A 16,970-nucleotide genomic window follows, 5' to 3' on the forward strand; every position below is an offset into this window, starting at 1 on the left:
TTTTAATTGTTAGTGTGGATCAGCTCTGACTTGTGCGATGGTTACTTGAGAAATCACACATTTCCAGTCCTGTGTGATTTATCAAATACGACCCCTGTGAAGCACACAGAGCCATAATATGAAGTTAAATTGTCTCCTTTTTAAAAAATCATCATTTTATTTATTTAATTACTTTTTCAGAAAATAATGAAACAACTGCTCTGGCTGGTAAGTCCCAATAAATATAATATTTACTCATCTCCAAGTCTTGTGTAAATATTAAGCACTACTAGTTAATTGCACAGTAGAAACCCTGGGGTTGATTCTCCTCTTACACCCGTTTTTTATGTTGTTGATTATTCTCAGCTTGCAATGGTGGGCCCTGAAAGTTTAACATTTGTCTTAAAATAACTTCTAGCATTAGTTCCAAAACTGGATTCTGCTAATGTTGCAGGGCACTTGTTGATGGTCCACAGAGTACAGGCTAGCTGACTCTCCTGTTTGTTCATAGCTGCTAAACTGTATTAAAAGACAGGTAAAAACACATGAAATACCTCCCTAATAGTACTTTCCAATCCTGAAGTTGCCACAGGGGTATTATTTGACCGTTTATGGGAGATGCAGTCTGTGCTACCATGAATGGGAAGAGAGATTTCCATGGGACACACTCTCTAATATGGAGTTGTCCACATTAGGGTTGGTCAAATTTTTTCTGTCCAAACATTTTTTTCTGACTAAACAAAAATTTTGCAGAAATTATATGTTGTCCTCAAAACGTATCATAAATGCATAGAATTGTAGAAATGTAGGCCTGGAAGGGATCTTGAGAGGTCATCGATTCCAACCCACCATACTGAGACAGGATCAAGTTTACTTAAACCATCCCTGACAAGTGTTTCTCTAACCTGTCCCACAACCTCCCTTGGTGACCTGTTCCAGTGCTGAACTATCATGAGAGTTAGAAAGTCATTCCTAATATCTAGACTAAATCTCTCTTTCTGAAAACTAAGCCAATTCTTTCCTGTTCTACCCTCAGTGGATATGGACAACAACTGATCACCATTCACTTTATAACAACCTTTTACAGACTATTCTCATGTCCCCTGACAGCCTTCTCTTCTCTAAACACATCCCATTCTTTCAACCTTTCCTCATAGGTCATATGCACAAAGGAGGTTGAATTAAGGTTGTTCCAGCAGCCTTAATTCCAGAATTTCCTAAGTTCTGAGTGCTTGATTTTGCAACCCGAACTTCCTTTTAACATTGTTTTAATGTAATATTTATATATCTTTTGAAACTAGCTGTTAATGCACTAATCATTATCTCTGGGTTTGTAATATATTTCTCTCTTTATGCAGTAAATGACAAGAAAGCCATTGAAGATGGTAACTATAACATATGTTATGTATCCTTTCAATAATATTTCTGTACATCTATCAGATCTGGCTAAAAGATAGTATTAGACAAATGCTAAAAACAAGGAATTACTCATCAACCGGTTCTGATTTTTGTGAATATACTTGATAAAGCAAAACCCAGTTTTACAAACTAATGGGGGATTGAAGAGTTCATAAAATCAAAAAGTTAATAAAATAGAACATGTCAAAATGACAGTAGGTCCAGTGCATAAGTTGCAGTATGGGATACTTCAATGCTTTCTATTTGACCTTCACACCACTGGAAAGAAATTTCCAGGGCACATAAGCATCAGGATATGAAGGAAAGTCGATTTGTTCCTCATTGACATCACATTTGTTATGTGATTTTTTTTTTTCTCCATCAGGAAAAATGGTTTGTATAACTAGTCATTCATAAAATTGGTGGTTGTAAAACTGAGGCTCTATTGTATGTGAAAACAGTTGCCAGATATTCCCAGTGAAGAATTGGCAGTCTATGAAAGTCCTCTACCTAGCATTGAATGTCTGGCATACAGTATTTCAGCTGTGTCCACTCAAGTCGCACTGTTTTGTTTGTATTTGTAGACTTGATAAGTAAAGTGTTCTAAAAAGCTTGATTAGTTAAAATACATGTTTGATGCTGAATTCATATAGTTGATTTAATGGTGCTGGCCACCTCTGAAGCTTTTCTTAGTCACAAATATGAAAGTTTTTAAATATGGTCAAATTGAACCAGTTTGTGAATTGTTTGCAAATATGACCTGCTGGCATGAGACCAGCTCTGACATCTGTCTCTGGTTTTTATTTATCTATCTTTGGCATCCATTTTTTCTATCATATCTAATGACTGTATAAAAATTTCTGAATGTTACATGGTTTGGAAGAGAAATTCATTAGTCCAAGTCCCAGGAGTTGGGATTGTTGTCAGTATTGAGCTGCCAAGGGGGAAAAGAACAAAGGGTTTTGAATGTTAGAAAGGTCTCCCTTCTCTTAAGGGATCAGATCCTCAAATAGTATAAACTGGTGAAGCTCCATTGTGGAGCTGTGCTGATTTACTCCAACACTGGACCTATACAGATTTACATCAGCTGAAAATCTGACTTACGGTATTAAATTCAACCACTGCCTGTCCAGATGGAAATAAAAGATCCATAATATTTAATTTACATTGTTCTAAATAGAAAGCTTGGAGGCATCTGATAAAAGCCTCAGAACTAGAGTATATTAATGTGGGTTTCCTGCTGTAATTCTGAAATATGTTTTCTTTCAGAAACAAGGCTTCTCAAAAAAGAACTAGGTAAGAGTGTATTTTAGCTAAACTAATTATTTTCTCCTTTGGGTAAGTGTATGCTTTGCCAGGAGAACTGTCAACAAGTCCAAGTCCAAATATTATAATGTCATGGTACAAAGGCTGCAGTTAAGAGTGAGACAGTTGTTCCATTCAAAGTTTTTTTTTCAAAGGAGCCCAAGGGAGTTGGACACTCAGCCTTGGATTTTCAAAGTTGGTCCAAGGGAGTTAGGAGCACAAGTCCCACTGACTTCCCTTGCGAGTTGCACCCCTAAATCACTTAGGCCCAGATCCTCAAAGGCATTTAGGCTCCTAACTCCCATTGGACCATAGGCATTTTTGAACATCTCACCTCTACCACCTGTTGCATTTAAATGGGAATTAGGCACCTAACTCCTTAAGTGCCTTTGAAAATCCCAATGAAATCCTTTGTTCAAGCATTAATAACTTCCCCCCAAAATTCTAGCTGGGTATGAATTTTTCATGCTTGGTGATTTCATTTGAAAGGTTTAATCCTGCTCTCACCCAGCTCAGCCACCTTTCCCCTTTTAAACTGTAGGATTTATATAGTGATTTAAAGCCTAATAACCTGCCTGTGACATTTAAGTCCCATACATATTATAGGTGAGGTTTTCAAAACCACCTAAAGGATTTAGAAGTAAAAGTCCCATTGAAAATCTCCACTGACATTTGTTATATAAAAAGACAATGTGTGTGACTCAGTAAAATGGCTGTCCCATTAGAAACCAAGCTGCCCACTGGGGCCAGGGAACTGGGCTGTGCAGCAGGGCACTGGAACAATGCTGGGTTTTACCGTACTCAACCTTGCTCACCACCTGAGTACCCCAGCCCCACTGCCAAAGGCCTTATCCATGCCCCTCTCCATCCCTAACATCACTTACTTCTCCCCCAAACTATTAAACCTGGAAGCTAAATCCTAGTCTGACAGGGTTCCTCAAGTCTGGGATCCCCTCTGACAAGCTACAGGAGGTTCATCATGGGAGCAGCTGCCTCTGTAGCAAACCTGCAGGCTCCAGATCACTGAATGCTTCGGTTCCAGTTCTCCACATCTTCTGACTCTTTCCATGCCCCTTGTTAACAGAGCTGGTTGGGAGTTTTCCAGTGAAGAGTTTTCATTGGAAAATGCTGATGCACCGAAACACACTTCTATAAAAAGTTTGGATCAGTTTTGACAAAGCTTTAGTTGAGAGAAGTTTTTCAGCTCCAAGATGCAATTTCTGGTCGAAACCCCAGAGAGATCCCACTGTTAATAGACTGGTGGTTAGGGCACTCATCTGGTATGAAGTAGGCAGAACATAGACTAGAAGCTGCATTTGCTAACCTCTATGCTATTGGCTACCTCAGGGTGAGTCTATGTGTGTGCGTGCGTGCGTGTGAAATCTCGATCGGGCTAGGGTTTCAACCCAATAGAATGGGAAAGTTTTTAAAACCTTGAAAATTCTCACAGGATTTCCCACCCAGCTCTACTAGCTAATAATAGGAGTGAGGATAGAGTGGGAGAGGACACAGAAAAGGCTGAAACCCATGTTTTCAGAGACTGCAGCTTCCCTCTATAGCACTGGGAAAGGGAAGCAGATGATGGATCTGAGCAATTCCACTGGCTTCTTTTGACCTAGATGAATTCAGATATGACGGGTTTGGGAAATGAGTCAAAACGGATCTAGATCTGAGCTGTTTGAGGATGCTGTGTGTGTCTGGGTGGAATAAAGGAGTTTGTGGCTACTATGGTTGTGTAGCTAGAGGAACCATAAGCAAATAAACTGTGAGAACTGTCAGGACACTATTTCTAAAGGAACATTTTATTTTATTTTTCTCTGCAAAAGCTTGCTAAACCCCATATGTGTGTATTGTTTGCAAATGTTAGAAAAAGATGGGGAGATTGTCATGCTTAAAGGCCTATATACAGCTATGAATCTGAAAGCTGCGACTTTCAAAGCTGCTTGTGGTGTTTGGATGCCTGATTTAATTTTAATAGAAATTGAATGTCCAGATTCCTTAGGCACCTGAGCAAATCTCAGACAAAATATTCACAGTGTCATTATGTGGGGTCTGGCAAATGAAAATCTAACCCCTGCCTATTATTTTGAGATTACCTCTTCTGTTTCTTTATTTTGCAGAGACTGAACACCAAAAATCTCAACAAGGTAATTCCATCTCTTACTAGTTAATATTTAAAACTCGAGAGATTTCTTTCAGTCTTCGGCGTGGATGATTGTTTTGAGCTGGCTGTTTTAAGAAAATAGATACAAGATGGGTAACTATCCTGCCGACTATGCCACTGTGACAATGCGGTTCTGGCGGAACCCAACTGAGAGCGCCAACTCAGGACAAATTGCTAAAACAGGGCAGTTACAGCCCAAGGCTGGGGTTTTTCCACCTCTAAGGCAAACCAAACCAGCCAGACTAGGAGGACTTCGGTCTCATCCCACTGGCTAACCGCAAATCTCACAAGCAATCTCCTTAGACACTCCAGTTTCCCAGTATTACCACCAGTGCCACTCGTTATGGAGCCAAATGGTTATGAAAACCAATACCCCAGTAAAAGAAAAAGGTTCTCCTGATCCCAAAGGACCAAGCCCCAGACCCAGGTCAATATACAAGTCAGATCTTACCCACAAATCACGCTGCTGCCAATCCTTTAGAATCTAAAATCTAAAGGTTTATTCATAAAAGGAAAATGATAGAGATGAGAGTTAGAATTGGTTAAATGGAATCAATTACATACAGTAATGGCAAAGTTCTTGGTTCAGGCTTGCAGCAGTGATGGAATAAACTGCAGGTTCAAATCAGGTCTCTGGAATACATCCCCAGCTGGGATGGGTCCTCAGTCCTTTGTTCAGAGCTTCAGTTTGTAGCAAAGTTCCTCCAGAGGTAAGAAGCAGGATTGAAGACAAGATGGAGATGAGGCATCAGCCTTATATAGTCCTTTCCAGGTGTAAGAACACCTCTTTGTTCTTACTGTGGAAAATTACAGCAAAATGGAGTCTGGAGTCACATGGGCCAGCCCCTGCATACTTTGCTGAGTTACAAGGCGTATCTGCCTTTTCTCAATGGGTCCATTGTATAGCTAATGGTCCTTAATGGGCCATCAAGCAGGCTAGGCAGAGCTAATCTCAGCTTGTCTGGGATGTCACCCAGAAGCATTACATAAGTTTGCCATACAGACAGTATAGAGCCAATATTCACAACTTCAACTACAAAACTGATCCACACATATAGACAGCATAATCATAACCAGTAAACCATAACCTTGTCCTAGACACCCCATTTGACCCCCTTTATACAAGATTTGGGTGCCACTACAGGACCTTGGTTGCAACAATGATCTATACGGTCCCAGTTTACGTCAATAACGTCACACCCCCAACGCAAAATTGATGCAGGAAGGGATGACACAGACATCACTGACTGCATCCCAAGAGCTCCCCATCCTTGGGTCTGTCTCACTACAGCTAGTATTGAGTTAGAAGCCATCCCGGTGTATAACAGAAATGGTTTATCAAAATCATGTTCAACCACATGATTGAACCTCTTTACAAACTCAAGGTAAAACTTAGTTAGAACAATAGTGGATTGGATCTGCTCTGGCAGCATCGTGCCCATATGTCTCACGTGATCTTGCCAAGAGCTAAAGAAAACAGCTGCTTTATCCATACAAGCTCGGGCAAATGTTTGGAACCCAATTAACATCGAATAAATGCAGATATTAATGTTCTTCATAGTACAGGAATCTTGGCATTTAGCCATGAAAGCAATATGGCAGTGTGCCTCAGTCTTCCTTTTCATACAGCACATTAGGTCTGGAATGTCTTTTCTCCTGTGGAAAGTTCCCATATTGCTTATAGGCATGAACTGTGAAACACCAGTATAACAAGGCCTTTTAACATAACGCGTGTTTTCATGTATTCCTTGTAACATGTTCAAGGGATTCTCCAAAAGATTAGGCACATTGTACATTTTTACAGTTTGTGGCCATAGCAATACATTCATTACAAAATTTAGTAATAACAACAAGTTCATTGCAAGTGTCCATCTACAATCATGTTTGTCATGCCACACCTTTGGCTCAATACCATTGGAGTTTGGGCATTTTAGGGTTAACCTGTGGCTTCCCTTTGCATAATTCAGTTTTCTCTTTCCTCCTTGTCCTGCAGGATCAAACCCTGATTTCTCTTGCTTAACAGATTTCACTGGCTGATGGGGTGGGCCCTCTGTGCTAACAGCTATTAGCAAGTCCTCCCTTTCCCAGCCAGGCAAGTAATTTGCACTACCCCAGACCAGAGCCAGTCCACCAGTTTTCATATTCGTAACTGCTATCATCTCCAAGGCTGGACTCTGTCTTAAAGAGATACCACACAAATCCAAAGAGTCTGCGGGTGAGAGTTTGCTTGCTCTCCCCCGCATCCTCAAGCATTTAGCCATAAAACTGCTCTGCTCTGACACATCAGTAACCAAATCTGTCCTCAAACCCTGAAGCCCAAACTGCTCATTTAAAGAATCAGAAAGGAGACATTCCTGTTCCAACACCATTGTCTCCCCAACAAGTTGGCCCCACACAGCCACTTGGTTATAGGGCTGCCTCAATTCCTTAACAACTTTTACTTCCTCTGAGACCTTCTCAAAGCTACCCACACTGGATCTTTTTAAAGGAAAGTCAGTGGATCCATTCACAACAGACAATTTTTGGCTGCTAGGAACTGAAACTTCCTTGATTAAATCACTCTCATACCCTTCAGTTGCAGGGAACTGCTTGCACCGATTACCATGAGGATTCCTTTCTCCAGGGGCTTTTCTAAGCAGCAATTCACCCCTCACAGAAATTCTGCCCTTACCCTCTTCACCTAGGGCTTGCTCTAAAGGAACACTTTCCTGAGCAACAACAGACTCTGTCTGGATCTTACTTACATTCAGGATCACCTTTGGCCCATCAGGCAGATCTCTACACAATCCCCTTTCAGGCAAACCCATAGACTTCCTAGATAAAAGGTTAGAAATATTTCCCTTCTCTTTGCCACACACAAGCTTAGGAATTTTTTCCCTTTTGCTACAAGTTGTTAAACTGTCCGTAGGTACCACAACCAAATTACCTTTCTGCTCTCCTTGTGCCCTAGCCAGGGCATCACCCTGATCAGACAGAGTTGTTACACCCTTCTCCAACCACACATGAGCAACAGGCAAAATACAAGCACCAGAATTGTCTGGTCTCTGGGATTTTGCTAAGACACTAACTGGATGCAACCTAGTTACGGTGCCATTCTCCCCAGCAGATGCAAACTTAGGACCATTCCCTTCCTGGGCTTTAGTTGAATCCAGAACCAGCTCTGAGACAACTAAATTACTCTCAACCATCACAGGCCAAAAGGCACCTTCTGTCTGCTCCACAGACAAAAAAAGAGTTGGAGATGCATTTTCCTTTACTAGACATACAGTTTGGGATTTCACTTCCCTTGTCCCAGCACACCGGGCTGTTCACAGACAACTGCTTGGAGACTGGGGTAGCTTCCTCCATAGGCAAGTCAATACCACTGACAGACACAGGCACATTTCCTTCACTGTCACTATTCTTCGCACAGGAAACAGATAAGGTATAGGGACACTCATCTTCCACTCTCCTGGCCTTCCCAAACTGCTGACTAGATAAAGCCATCAGCTCACACTTTTTTTGGACCTTCTTCTGTTGGTGAAAGAGACAAGAACTCTGTGTAAGCTCAAAAGCTTGTCTCACCAATAGAAGTCGGTCCAGTAAAAGATATTACCTCACCCACCTTGTCTTTCTAATATTCTGGGATAAGAACGGCTACAGCAACACTACAAACTAACAAAATAAGGTTATTATACACACATAATTATATAAGAGGGATAAAATTTTCAGAATGTTGTGGGTTTTATGAAGAAAAATGCTGATGAAAATGTTCATCAAGAATTTATTTGGTGGAGGAAGGGGGTTTCAACCAATCCTGTTGAGATCAATTGAGATTTTCAACAATAAAAAAAATTCATTTTAGTTTAGATATATTTTGAAAAAAATAGGAAAAAATCTATACTTTTTTAAAACCTTTTTTACGACCTATATCTGAAACCCACAGTAAACATGAAAATTTAATCTGAAGATTTTATTTTCTGCTTCTCAAGAACCAAATAATAACTAAACCACTTTGCACCAATCTCGAGCAGGGTCATTACTAAATGTCACTTACCAACTAAATTTGACTTAGCACAGATATCACAAAGAGAACGTCTGAAAAGCAGCACAGGATAAAAGGATAAAGCTCCACATGTCTGCCAGGGTTTTCTGCCTATACCTGTATGATCTTATGGGACAGAAAGAAAATGGAATAGAAATGTTCTCAGAAAAGTACTAGGACCAGAGACATAGCTGGAAAAGGCAAGAGTGGAGCTAATAGAGAAATGTATTGATCAACTGCCACAAGACAAGGAAGGGGGATGAGACAAAGAAAGGGCTTGACTTCAAATGGGGTGGCCATATCACTACTAGGGAGAAAGATGATTCAGGCTTGAAGATGGTGAGGGTGAAATTGTTTCTTTAGAAGGTTAATCTCAGACAGCAAATGACCAACTATAGGAAGAGTTAAATGCCCTGTTGATAGGCACCTTCATGGCAGACAAAAATGCAGAGAACCTCTGCCCCAGGACTTAACTGTAAATAAAGGGGATAAATGCAATGAATTTACTGTATCTATGAAGCAGCTAGAGTTTTGAAATTTCTAGGAGTCTTATATACAGGGATAGGGGGCATTTTGGGGAAAATTCAGCATGTTACAAAGAAGAAGCATGCTATACTTCACGCATGGAGACTTTACCTTTGTTCCTTCTTGATTTATTGTTTTCATTAATCTAAATACAGGTAATTCAGTGATGTTGTTTCTCTACAATACCAGAAAATCCAGTTGTGGCTGTTTGTTTTGAGTGACATTATTGCTGCAACTGCACTGTTTTAATTCCTGGCCTTCATAAAACTAAGGCATTGTCTATGCTGGCGGCAGGACCATAGCAACAAAGAACGTGGCCCCCTCCGAATGGTGGCCCCCTCCGAACATATGTCCGGGTGGGGCCCCTTACAATGCAGAAACTGGAATGCGGTATTTATTTTGCCACTTTTAGGGGCCCCCTTCCTTGCAGGGCCCTCTCCGGTCGGAGGATACGGAGGGCGCTCGCTACGCCTCTGGCTGGCAGTGGTGTGTTGGGTACGTGTAGCTACACACCACAGTGAAAAGCAGGTTGTGTCTGCACTGCAGTGTGTAACTACACATGGCAGTGAAAGGCTGTGGCAGCGGGACACTTGGTAACCCACACACCTCCTGGGTGTGGTGTTCTGTCCTATCTAGCGGCACCAAGACCACTAGAGAGAGAGGGAGAGATTAATGAGTCTGCTCTATAGCTTTAGCTAACAGCTGTATGGTTTTTACCTCATGCGTTAGAGGCTCATGTATTTAGCTGCAGAGGTTCCAGGTTTGATCCCACCTACTGACAACTGGGGTCTGACGGTGTTACAAGTAGGGGCTCATCTGGGATATCAACTGGGAAGTCTCTGAAGCTCGGGGTACACTTCCTCAGCTAGGCGAAGTATGTAATCCACACACCTCCTGGGTGTGGTGTTCTGTCCCATCGAGTGACACGGAGACCACTTAGAGAGAGAGATTAATGAGGCTGCTCTACAGCCTTAGTTAGCAGCTATGTGGTTTTTAGTTCATGTAGTAGAGGCTCATGCATTTAGCTGCAGAGGTCCCAGGTTCGATCCCATCCGGTGATGACCGGGGTCTGTCGGTGTTACAACTTCACTGCTAAAAGTAGCAGTGCAGACGTGGGATGAACTTCTTGGGCATGAGGAGAGCCCTGTAAGGACTATATCCTAAGGTTTTGGCGTGTCTTTACTCGTCTAAACAGTGCCTCACTGACTGCACATCTATTTATACCCATTCTAGCTGGGCATGAAATGAATGTACTCCCTACCATGAGTACAGAAATAGCCTAAGTGTTTGTGAAAGCCAAATATCTGTCAAACTTTGGTCACTACCTGCAGATCAATGCATTCTGCACTCTCAGAAACTACCTCCAGAACGTATTTTGATTATATTAAAAATCTCTGTTTAGTTGCTCTCATCTGCGGACTCCTCTTGTCTTTTGGTTAACAGTTTAATTTTGTTTCTTTGTAGCAATTCAGGAAATACAGGAGAAGTTTGGTAAGTGTTTCATTGGAATAGTTTCAAACAGCTCTAGTCTTTAATTTAGCATCCTCCTGGTAACAGAGACATCCCAGACTACTGGCTCATTGGTGGTGGCCAGCCCACAACTTCGTCATTTTTTTTCAGGTTTGTTTTCCCCCACTGTATTCACAGATACCTTTTGGCTTTGGAATCTATCATTGTGGTCATCTAGTCTGACCTCCTGTATCACGTAGGCCAGAGAACTTCCCCAAAACCTTTTCTATAGCAACACTTTTAGAAAAAAATCCACATAGCTCTTTTTATCTGTTTTTCCATAAAGAAGGAAATGCAGTGCAAAACAACCAAAACAAAACACTACATTCATACATCAAAAAAGCTGATAACTTTAAAGCATGCAAGTCAGCTGGTCAAATCCTAAGGAATCCAGGGCTAGATTTTAAAAAAAGTATTTACTCTGTAAAGATGCAGATAGGCACCTTGACATTTCTGAAAATCATGCTAAGTGCCTCACTCTCATTGAAACCAAAGGGAATTAGACCCCTAAGCTCTTTTCAAAATCCAACTAGGTACCTAGCTGCATCTTTAGGTGCTTAATATCATTACAAATCTGACTCTTACTCTCTCTTATAATGTTATTTTCACTCAGGGAAATTCCCATTGTTTAAATGCAGCATGGACTTCAAGATTTAGCCACGTTTTTTGCATAGTTTAGTTTGTATGAGGATGCCATTGAACATAACATAGTAGATATTCGATTGCAGCTAATATGGCAAAAAGATAAATGTTTAGACCCAATCCTGCAAAGATTTAGACACATACTTAAATTTGAACACACACTGAGTTGTTCCATTTAACACAATGGACTCACGGTGTCTAAAATTAAGTATGAATATAGATTTTTGCAGGTTTGGGGCCTTAGAACCTGACCCTTACTCACATGAGTCCATTTTACTTGAGTAATTCCATGTAGGGAGTACAGATTTCCTACAGAACAGAATTAACAAGGGAATAATGAAGAAGCATGATGTAACAATCTTTTTCCATTTCAGAAAAAGCCATGGCTGAGCTGGGTGAGTTGAAAGACCATGTTTAATATTACACAGTTTGTATTATTTCAATGTAAAATAAGCCATATGCTATTGCTGAAATTATGAATTCTCTTTTTTTGTTGTAGACTTCAGGAGGGCTCGTAGCAATGCAGGTAAAATGCCTTGAATCTGGAATTATACCCAGGTTATTTTCTCCCAGAAGTTTAATATTTTGATTAAATATTTTTGGTGCCCTGAGCAGTGAAAGGAGGAATAAAGAATGACTGCTCAACAGCCCTGAAGAACAATGTGACTGGGATTTGACTAGGCACCTAGCTGCAGAAGAAAGGGACAATATTTGTTGATAAAAGAATTGGTGACTGTAGTTGAGTGAGACTTTAGGACAAATAGTTTAACAGTTGAAAAAAGGAGTTTCCAGTCTACTGAAACTATTCGCGAATTTGTGTTGAGTTAGCTGAAGAATTTCAACTTCATTGAAAAAGACAAAATCTTTCATTTCAACATGAAAAATTTTGTTTAGATGTGCAGGCATTCTGACAAAAACAAAGGAAAGGAGGACTAGAGTCACAAAATGGCTGATGGGGGAGGTCCTTGTGCCTCTCTTGTAGGCTTTAGCCTAGTGGTTAGGGCACTCAGCAGGGAGGTAGGAGACCTATGTTCAGTTGCATCCTTTACTTGTTGAGGATTGTGGATGTAAGCTTGGGTCCCCCATGTTAGAAGAAGGCACCATACCTGCTAGGCTATGGAATGCTGTGGCTTCAATCTCTCCTGTGGTAGCTATTCCACATCTTATAAATAATTAAATAGCAATTAGATGGGGGACTTTAACTTGGGACTCCTAGATCCTAACTACTGGGCTATAGTCACTCCCACTCTCTTTCCCTGGCCCATTAACACTCCATTGCCATCGCGAATGACTATGAATTGCCATTGTGAAGAAAGTTCTTAGGGCCCAGTGTTCCTGGCATTACACATGTGGGTAACTCTATTGGTCTCCATGGATCAGGTGAGTAATGGCAGCAGGATAGGGACCTTCATGTTTTGGCTCCCATTCACTTCAAGCCCCTGTCTCTAGGTACCTTATGTCACAGTTCAAGGCCACTGCACTTTTATGTCATCTCCGCTATTCCTTAAGGACACCCGCTCTAGCAGGGCCAGCTCCAGGGTTTTTGCCGCCCCAAGCAGGCAAAAAAAAAAAAGCTGCGATCGCGATCTGTGGCGGCAATTCGGTGGGAGGTCCTTCGCTCCGAGCAGGAGTGAGGGACCCTCCGCCGAATTGCCGCCGAATAGCTGGACGTGCTGCCCTTCTCGGGAGTGGCTGCCCCAAGCACCTGCTTGGTAAGCTGGTGCCTGGAGCCGGCCCTGCGCTCTAGGCTCCCAGCTTCTCAGCCATCAACATGCTTGTGCAGAGACCCATGTCTTTCTCCCTCCTGACCAGAGATTTTGTAGATTGCACAGTTCCCTGCCTACACTGTGTTATTCCCAGCAAGCCAGATTGCCTGAATAGGCCAGCATCTGTGCTTTGCTTTCTCCTTAGAGTCTATGAACAGCTGTAATTGCTCACAGACACAAGTTACCACACAGCTCTTTCTAAGCAAGCACATTTATTCTTAGGGTGAAAGCATTACAGAGACAACATTTAAAACAATAACAAGACCTTACAAATAGGCTAATAAACTTACGAGAGGTCACCCCAACTTCAGCCTCTGGCTTTGGTTGGTGATCAGTCATTCAAAATGCACAGGAGTTTTCCTGTGGTTACAAATTCAAAACAACCTTAATTAAGAACTAGCTCATCCATCCATCTTCTTTATACAGTAGGGGGCTTTGATCCTGAATCTCTGGGAACAGATAACAGAGTCCCTGACTCTGGTTGTAGCTTCAAAAACCTAGATTTTTGCATAACCAGAGATGGGGAATTTCCATTCACCTTCCCAGGCAAACTACTTGAACCTGTTTGTCCCAATAGTCCATTCTTATCTGGCACATTGTTCAGTACAGACCTCTGAAATTCATAACTCTTCCCAAGGATCACTCTCCCCCCTGTAGAGGTTACATGCAATCCCAGCCCACAATAATACCTAATCTTTGCATATAATACAATGGATTCCAAAAATACTTAAACTTAATGCAATAAAATTTTTCAAGGATAATGCAGAAAACTGCCATCTCTCTCACATCTTATAACTAGAACTGTGCAGGAAGCCTAATTTTCATTTTAATGGCAAATACTGACATTACAGATTTGGTTTTGTCCTGTAATGGAAGAAAGAGTCATATTTAAAAATCTTCTGTGAAATGAATTTTATTTTTTTAATTGTTTTGGGTTAGTTGAAACCTATCCTTTTGATAAAATATTTCATTTTCATTTTGAATTTTAAAAAAATTTATTTTGTTAAAATTTACATTATAAAATAGATTTTGAAAGGGAAAATTATTTTAAGACAAACATCAAAATATTCCATTATAAAAATGCTGAAATGGAAAGTGCTTTATGGGCTTTTTTTTATTTTCAAAAACAAAATTTCCTCAGAATTGCAGAATTCCACATTCCTCCAGAAAATACAGAGTTTGATAAACGGGCATTTTTGAATGGACAAATATCTTGGACTTTCAGAAAGCTTTTGACAAGGTCCCTCACCAAAGGCTATTAAGCAAAGTAGACATTCGTGGGATAAGAGAGAAGGTCCTCTCATAGATCAGTAACTGTTTAAAAGACAGAAAACAAACGGTAGGAATAAATGGTAATTTTTCAGAATGGAGAAAGGTAAATAGTGGTGTCCCCTGTTTATGTACTGGTGTATGTACTGGGACCAGTACTGCTCAACATATTCATAAATGATATGGGAAAAGGAGTAAAGAGTGAGATGGCAAAATTTGCAGACAGTACAAAATTACTCAAGTCAGCTAAGTCCAAAGCAGCCTGCAAACAGTTACAAAGGAATCTCACAAAACTGGGTGACTGGGCAATGGCAGATGAAATTCAGTGTTTATAAATGCAAAGTAATGCACAATGGAAAACATAGTCCCAACTATACATACAAAATGATGGGGTCTAAATTAGCTGTTATCATTCAAGAAAGAGATCTTGGACTCATTATGGATTGGTTTCTGAATACATCCACTCAGAATACATCCACTCAATGTGCAGTGGCAGTCAAAAAAGCGAACAGAATGTTAGGAACCATTAGGAAAGGGATAGATAATAAGACAGAAAATATCATAATGCCACTATATAAATGCCTGCTATGCCCACACCTTGAATGCTATGTGCAGTTCTGGTCACCCCATCTCAAAAAAGATATATTAGAATTAGAAAAGGTACAGAGAAGGGCAACAAAATTGATCAGGATTATGGAATAACTTCCATGTGAGGAGAGATTAAAAAGACTGGAATTTTTCAGCATGGAAAAGAGAAGACTAAGAGGGGCTATAATAAAGGTCTATAAAATTGTGACTGCTGTGGAGAAAGTGAATAAGGAAGTGTTATTTACTCCTTCACATAAGACAAATACCAGGGGTCACTCTATGAAATTAATAGGCAGCAGGTTTAAAAGAAACAAAAGGAAGTACTTCTTTATACATAATGCACAGTCAATCCGTGAAACTCATTGCCAGAGGATGTTGTAAATGCCAAAACTATAACAAGGTTCAAAAAAGAGCTAGGTAAGTTCATGGAAGATAGGTTCATCAATGACTATTAGTCAAGATGGTCAGGAATGGAACCCTATGCTCTGGGTGTCCCTAAACCTCCACCTGCCAGATGCTGAGACTTGATGACAGAGGATGGATCATTCAAAATTGCCCTGTTCTGTTCATTCCCTCTGAAGCATCTGGCATTGGCGACTGTCAGAAGACATGATACTGGGCTAGATGGACCATTGGTCTGACCATTATAACTGTTCTTATGAGATCAGAGATTTCTTTACTCCATGCTCATGGCTTTTACCATAGGAGGAGATGATTTGGGCCAGGAGTGTTAGTTAATTCAAGCTATAACTAGCCAGGGGTGTATGTGCCCTCGCTATTACATATATTAATACATATATTACATATGCTCTTGTTCTGAGCAGTTGTGGTGCATTTTGCTGAGATATTTAATATTTTGTTTGTCTCTCTACTTTGTCTTTAATTTTCTTCACCAGCTTTGATATTTGTTTGTTTATTTCAGTAAGAGTTAATAAGTCTCTAGTTACTGATGAAATGAACATTTTTATTCTTCCCTCCAGTTAACATCACTCTGGATTCTGACTGCAAACATCCCAAACTCTCACTCAAGGATAAAAATAGGGTCGTTTCCACGGCAGAGAAGAAAGCCGGCAGGGATTTGATAGTGGTGGCAAATGAAGGATTTTCAGAGAAGAAACAATACTGGGAGGTGGAGGTGGGGGACAAGCTAGAGTGGGAGCTAGGGGTGCTGACGCAGAATGAAAGGGAGAAACTGAAAAATGAGAAGATAGAGAAACCTCCTGAGAAGGAATACTGGAGTTTACGGCTGTCTGAGGATCAATATCATTGTAGTTGGAAAAGTGACACAATCACCTCTGAGGATAAAAAATGCCAAGTGGTTGGCATTTTTCTGGATTGGGAAGAGGGAATGATCTCATTCTACAATGTAGAGCTAATGTGCCCTGTTGTGTCCATCACTCAAGAGTTTAAAGGAAAATTGTACCCATTCTTCAATCCTGGCAATGATAAACGATACCTAGGAATACGCCCTGTCAGTGTCCCCAGCCCCTTAACTTCTCTCTGAAATCAAACATCAGATCTAATAGTTATGGGAATTTTAAATTCACTCCGAGGAGCCACGAAACTTGAACCACTATAGAAGAAAGGGAAGCGTTTAATTAGTTAATATAGAATCTGAGAGAAAGAGAGAGAGAGAAAGGGGGAATGGTACAATTTTGATATTTTTGAAGATGGCCTAAAGGCTGAAACAGATACTTCATAGCCCCTGACCCGGGCAAGTTGCCAATGAAATGACCTGAGTAAAAACTACGACTGGTCAAATGGACCAATAATTTTTCAGTAAATATTGACTTGAATAAAA

The 16,970-nt window shown here is 40.6% G+C and overlaps 1 protein-coding gene across 1 annotated transcript in view; it reads left to right on the top strand.

The window, feature by feature from the left end:
* LOC128826414 (butyrophilin subfamily 2 member A2-like) overlaps positions 1–16,713 on the top strand; it is a 30,685-nt gene extending 13,972 nt beyond the window's left edge. The window contains exons 5-12 of the mRNA XM_054009666.1: positions 181–207; positions 1,338–1,364; positions 2,647–2,673; positions 4,803–4,829; positions 10,860–10,886; positions 11,921–11,941; positions 12,046–12,072; positions 16,150–16,713. Of these exons, the coding sequence (XP_053865641.1) occupies positions 181–207; positions 1,338–1,364; positions 2,647–2,673; positions 4,803–4,829; positions 10,860–10,886; positions 11,921–11,941; positions 12,046–12,072; positions 16,150–16,673 (707 nt within the window). The 3' untranslated portion in view covers positions 16,674–16,713. The remainder of the gene's footprint in view (positions 1–180; positions 208–1,337; positions 1,365–2,646; positions 2,674–4,802; positions 4,830–10,859; positions 10,887–11,920; positions 11,942–12,045; positions 12,073–16,149) is intronic.
* The last annotated feature ends 257 nt before the right edge of the window (positions 16,714–16,970 follow it).

Source organism: Malaclemys terrapin, chromosome 20 (genome assembly GCF_027887155.1).
Source record: "Malaclemys terrapin pileata isolate rMalTer1 chromosome 20, rMalTer1.hap1, whole genome shotgun sequence".
In the NCBI taxonomy this organism is placed as follows: Eukaryota; Metazoa; Chordata; order Testudines; family Emydidae; genus Malaclemys; species Malaclemys terrapin.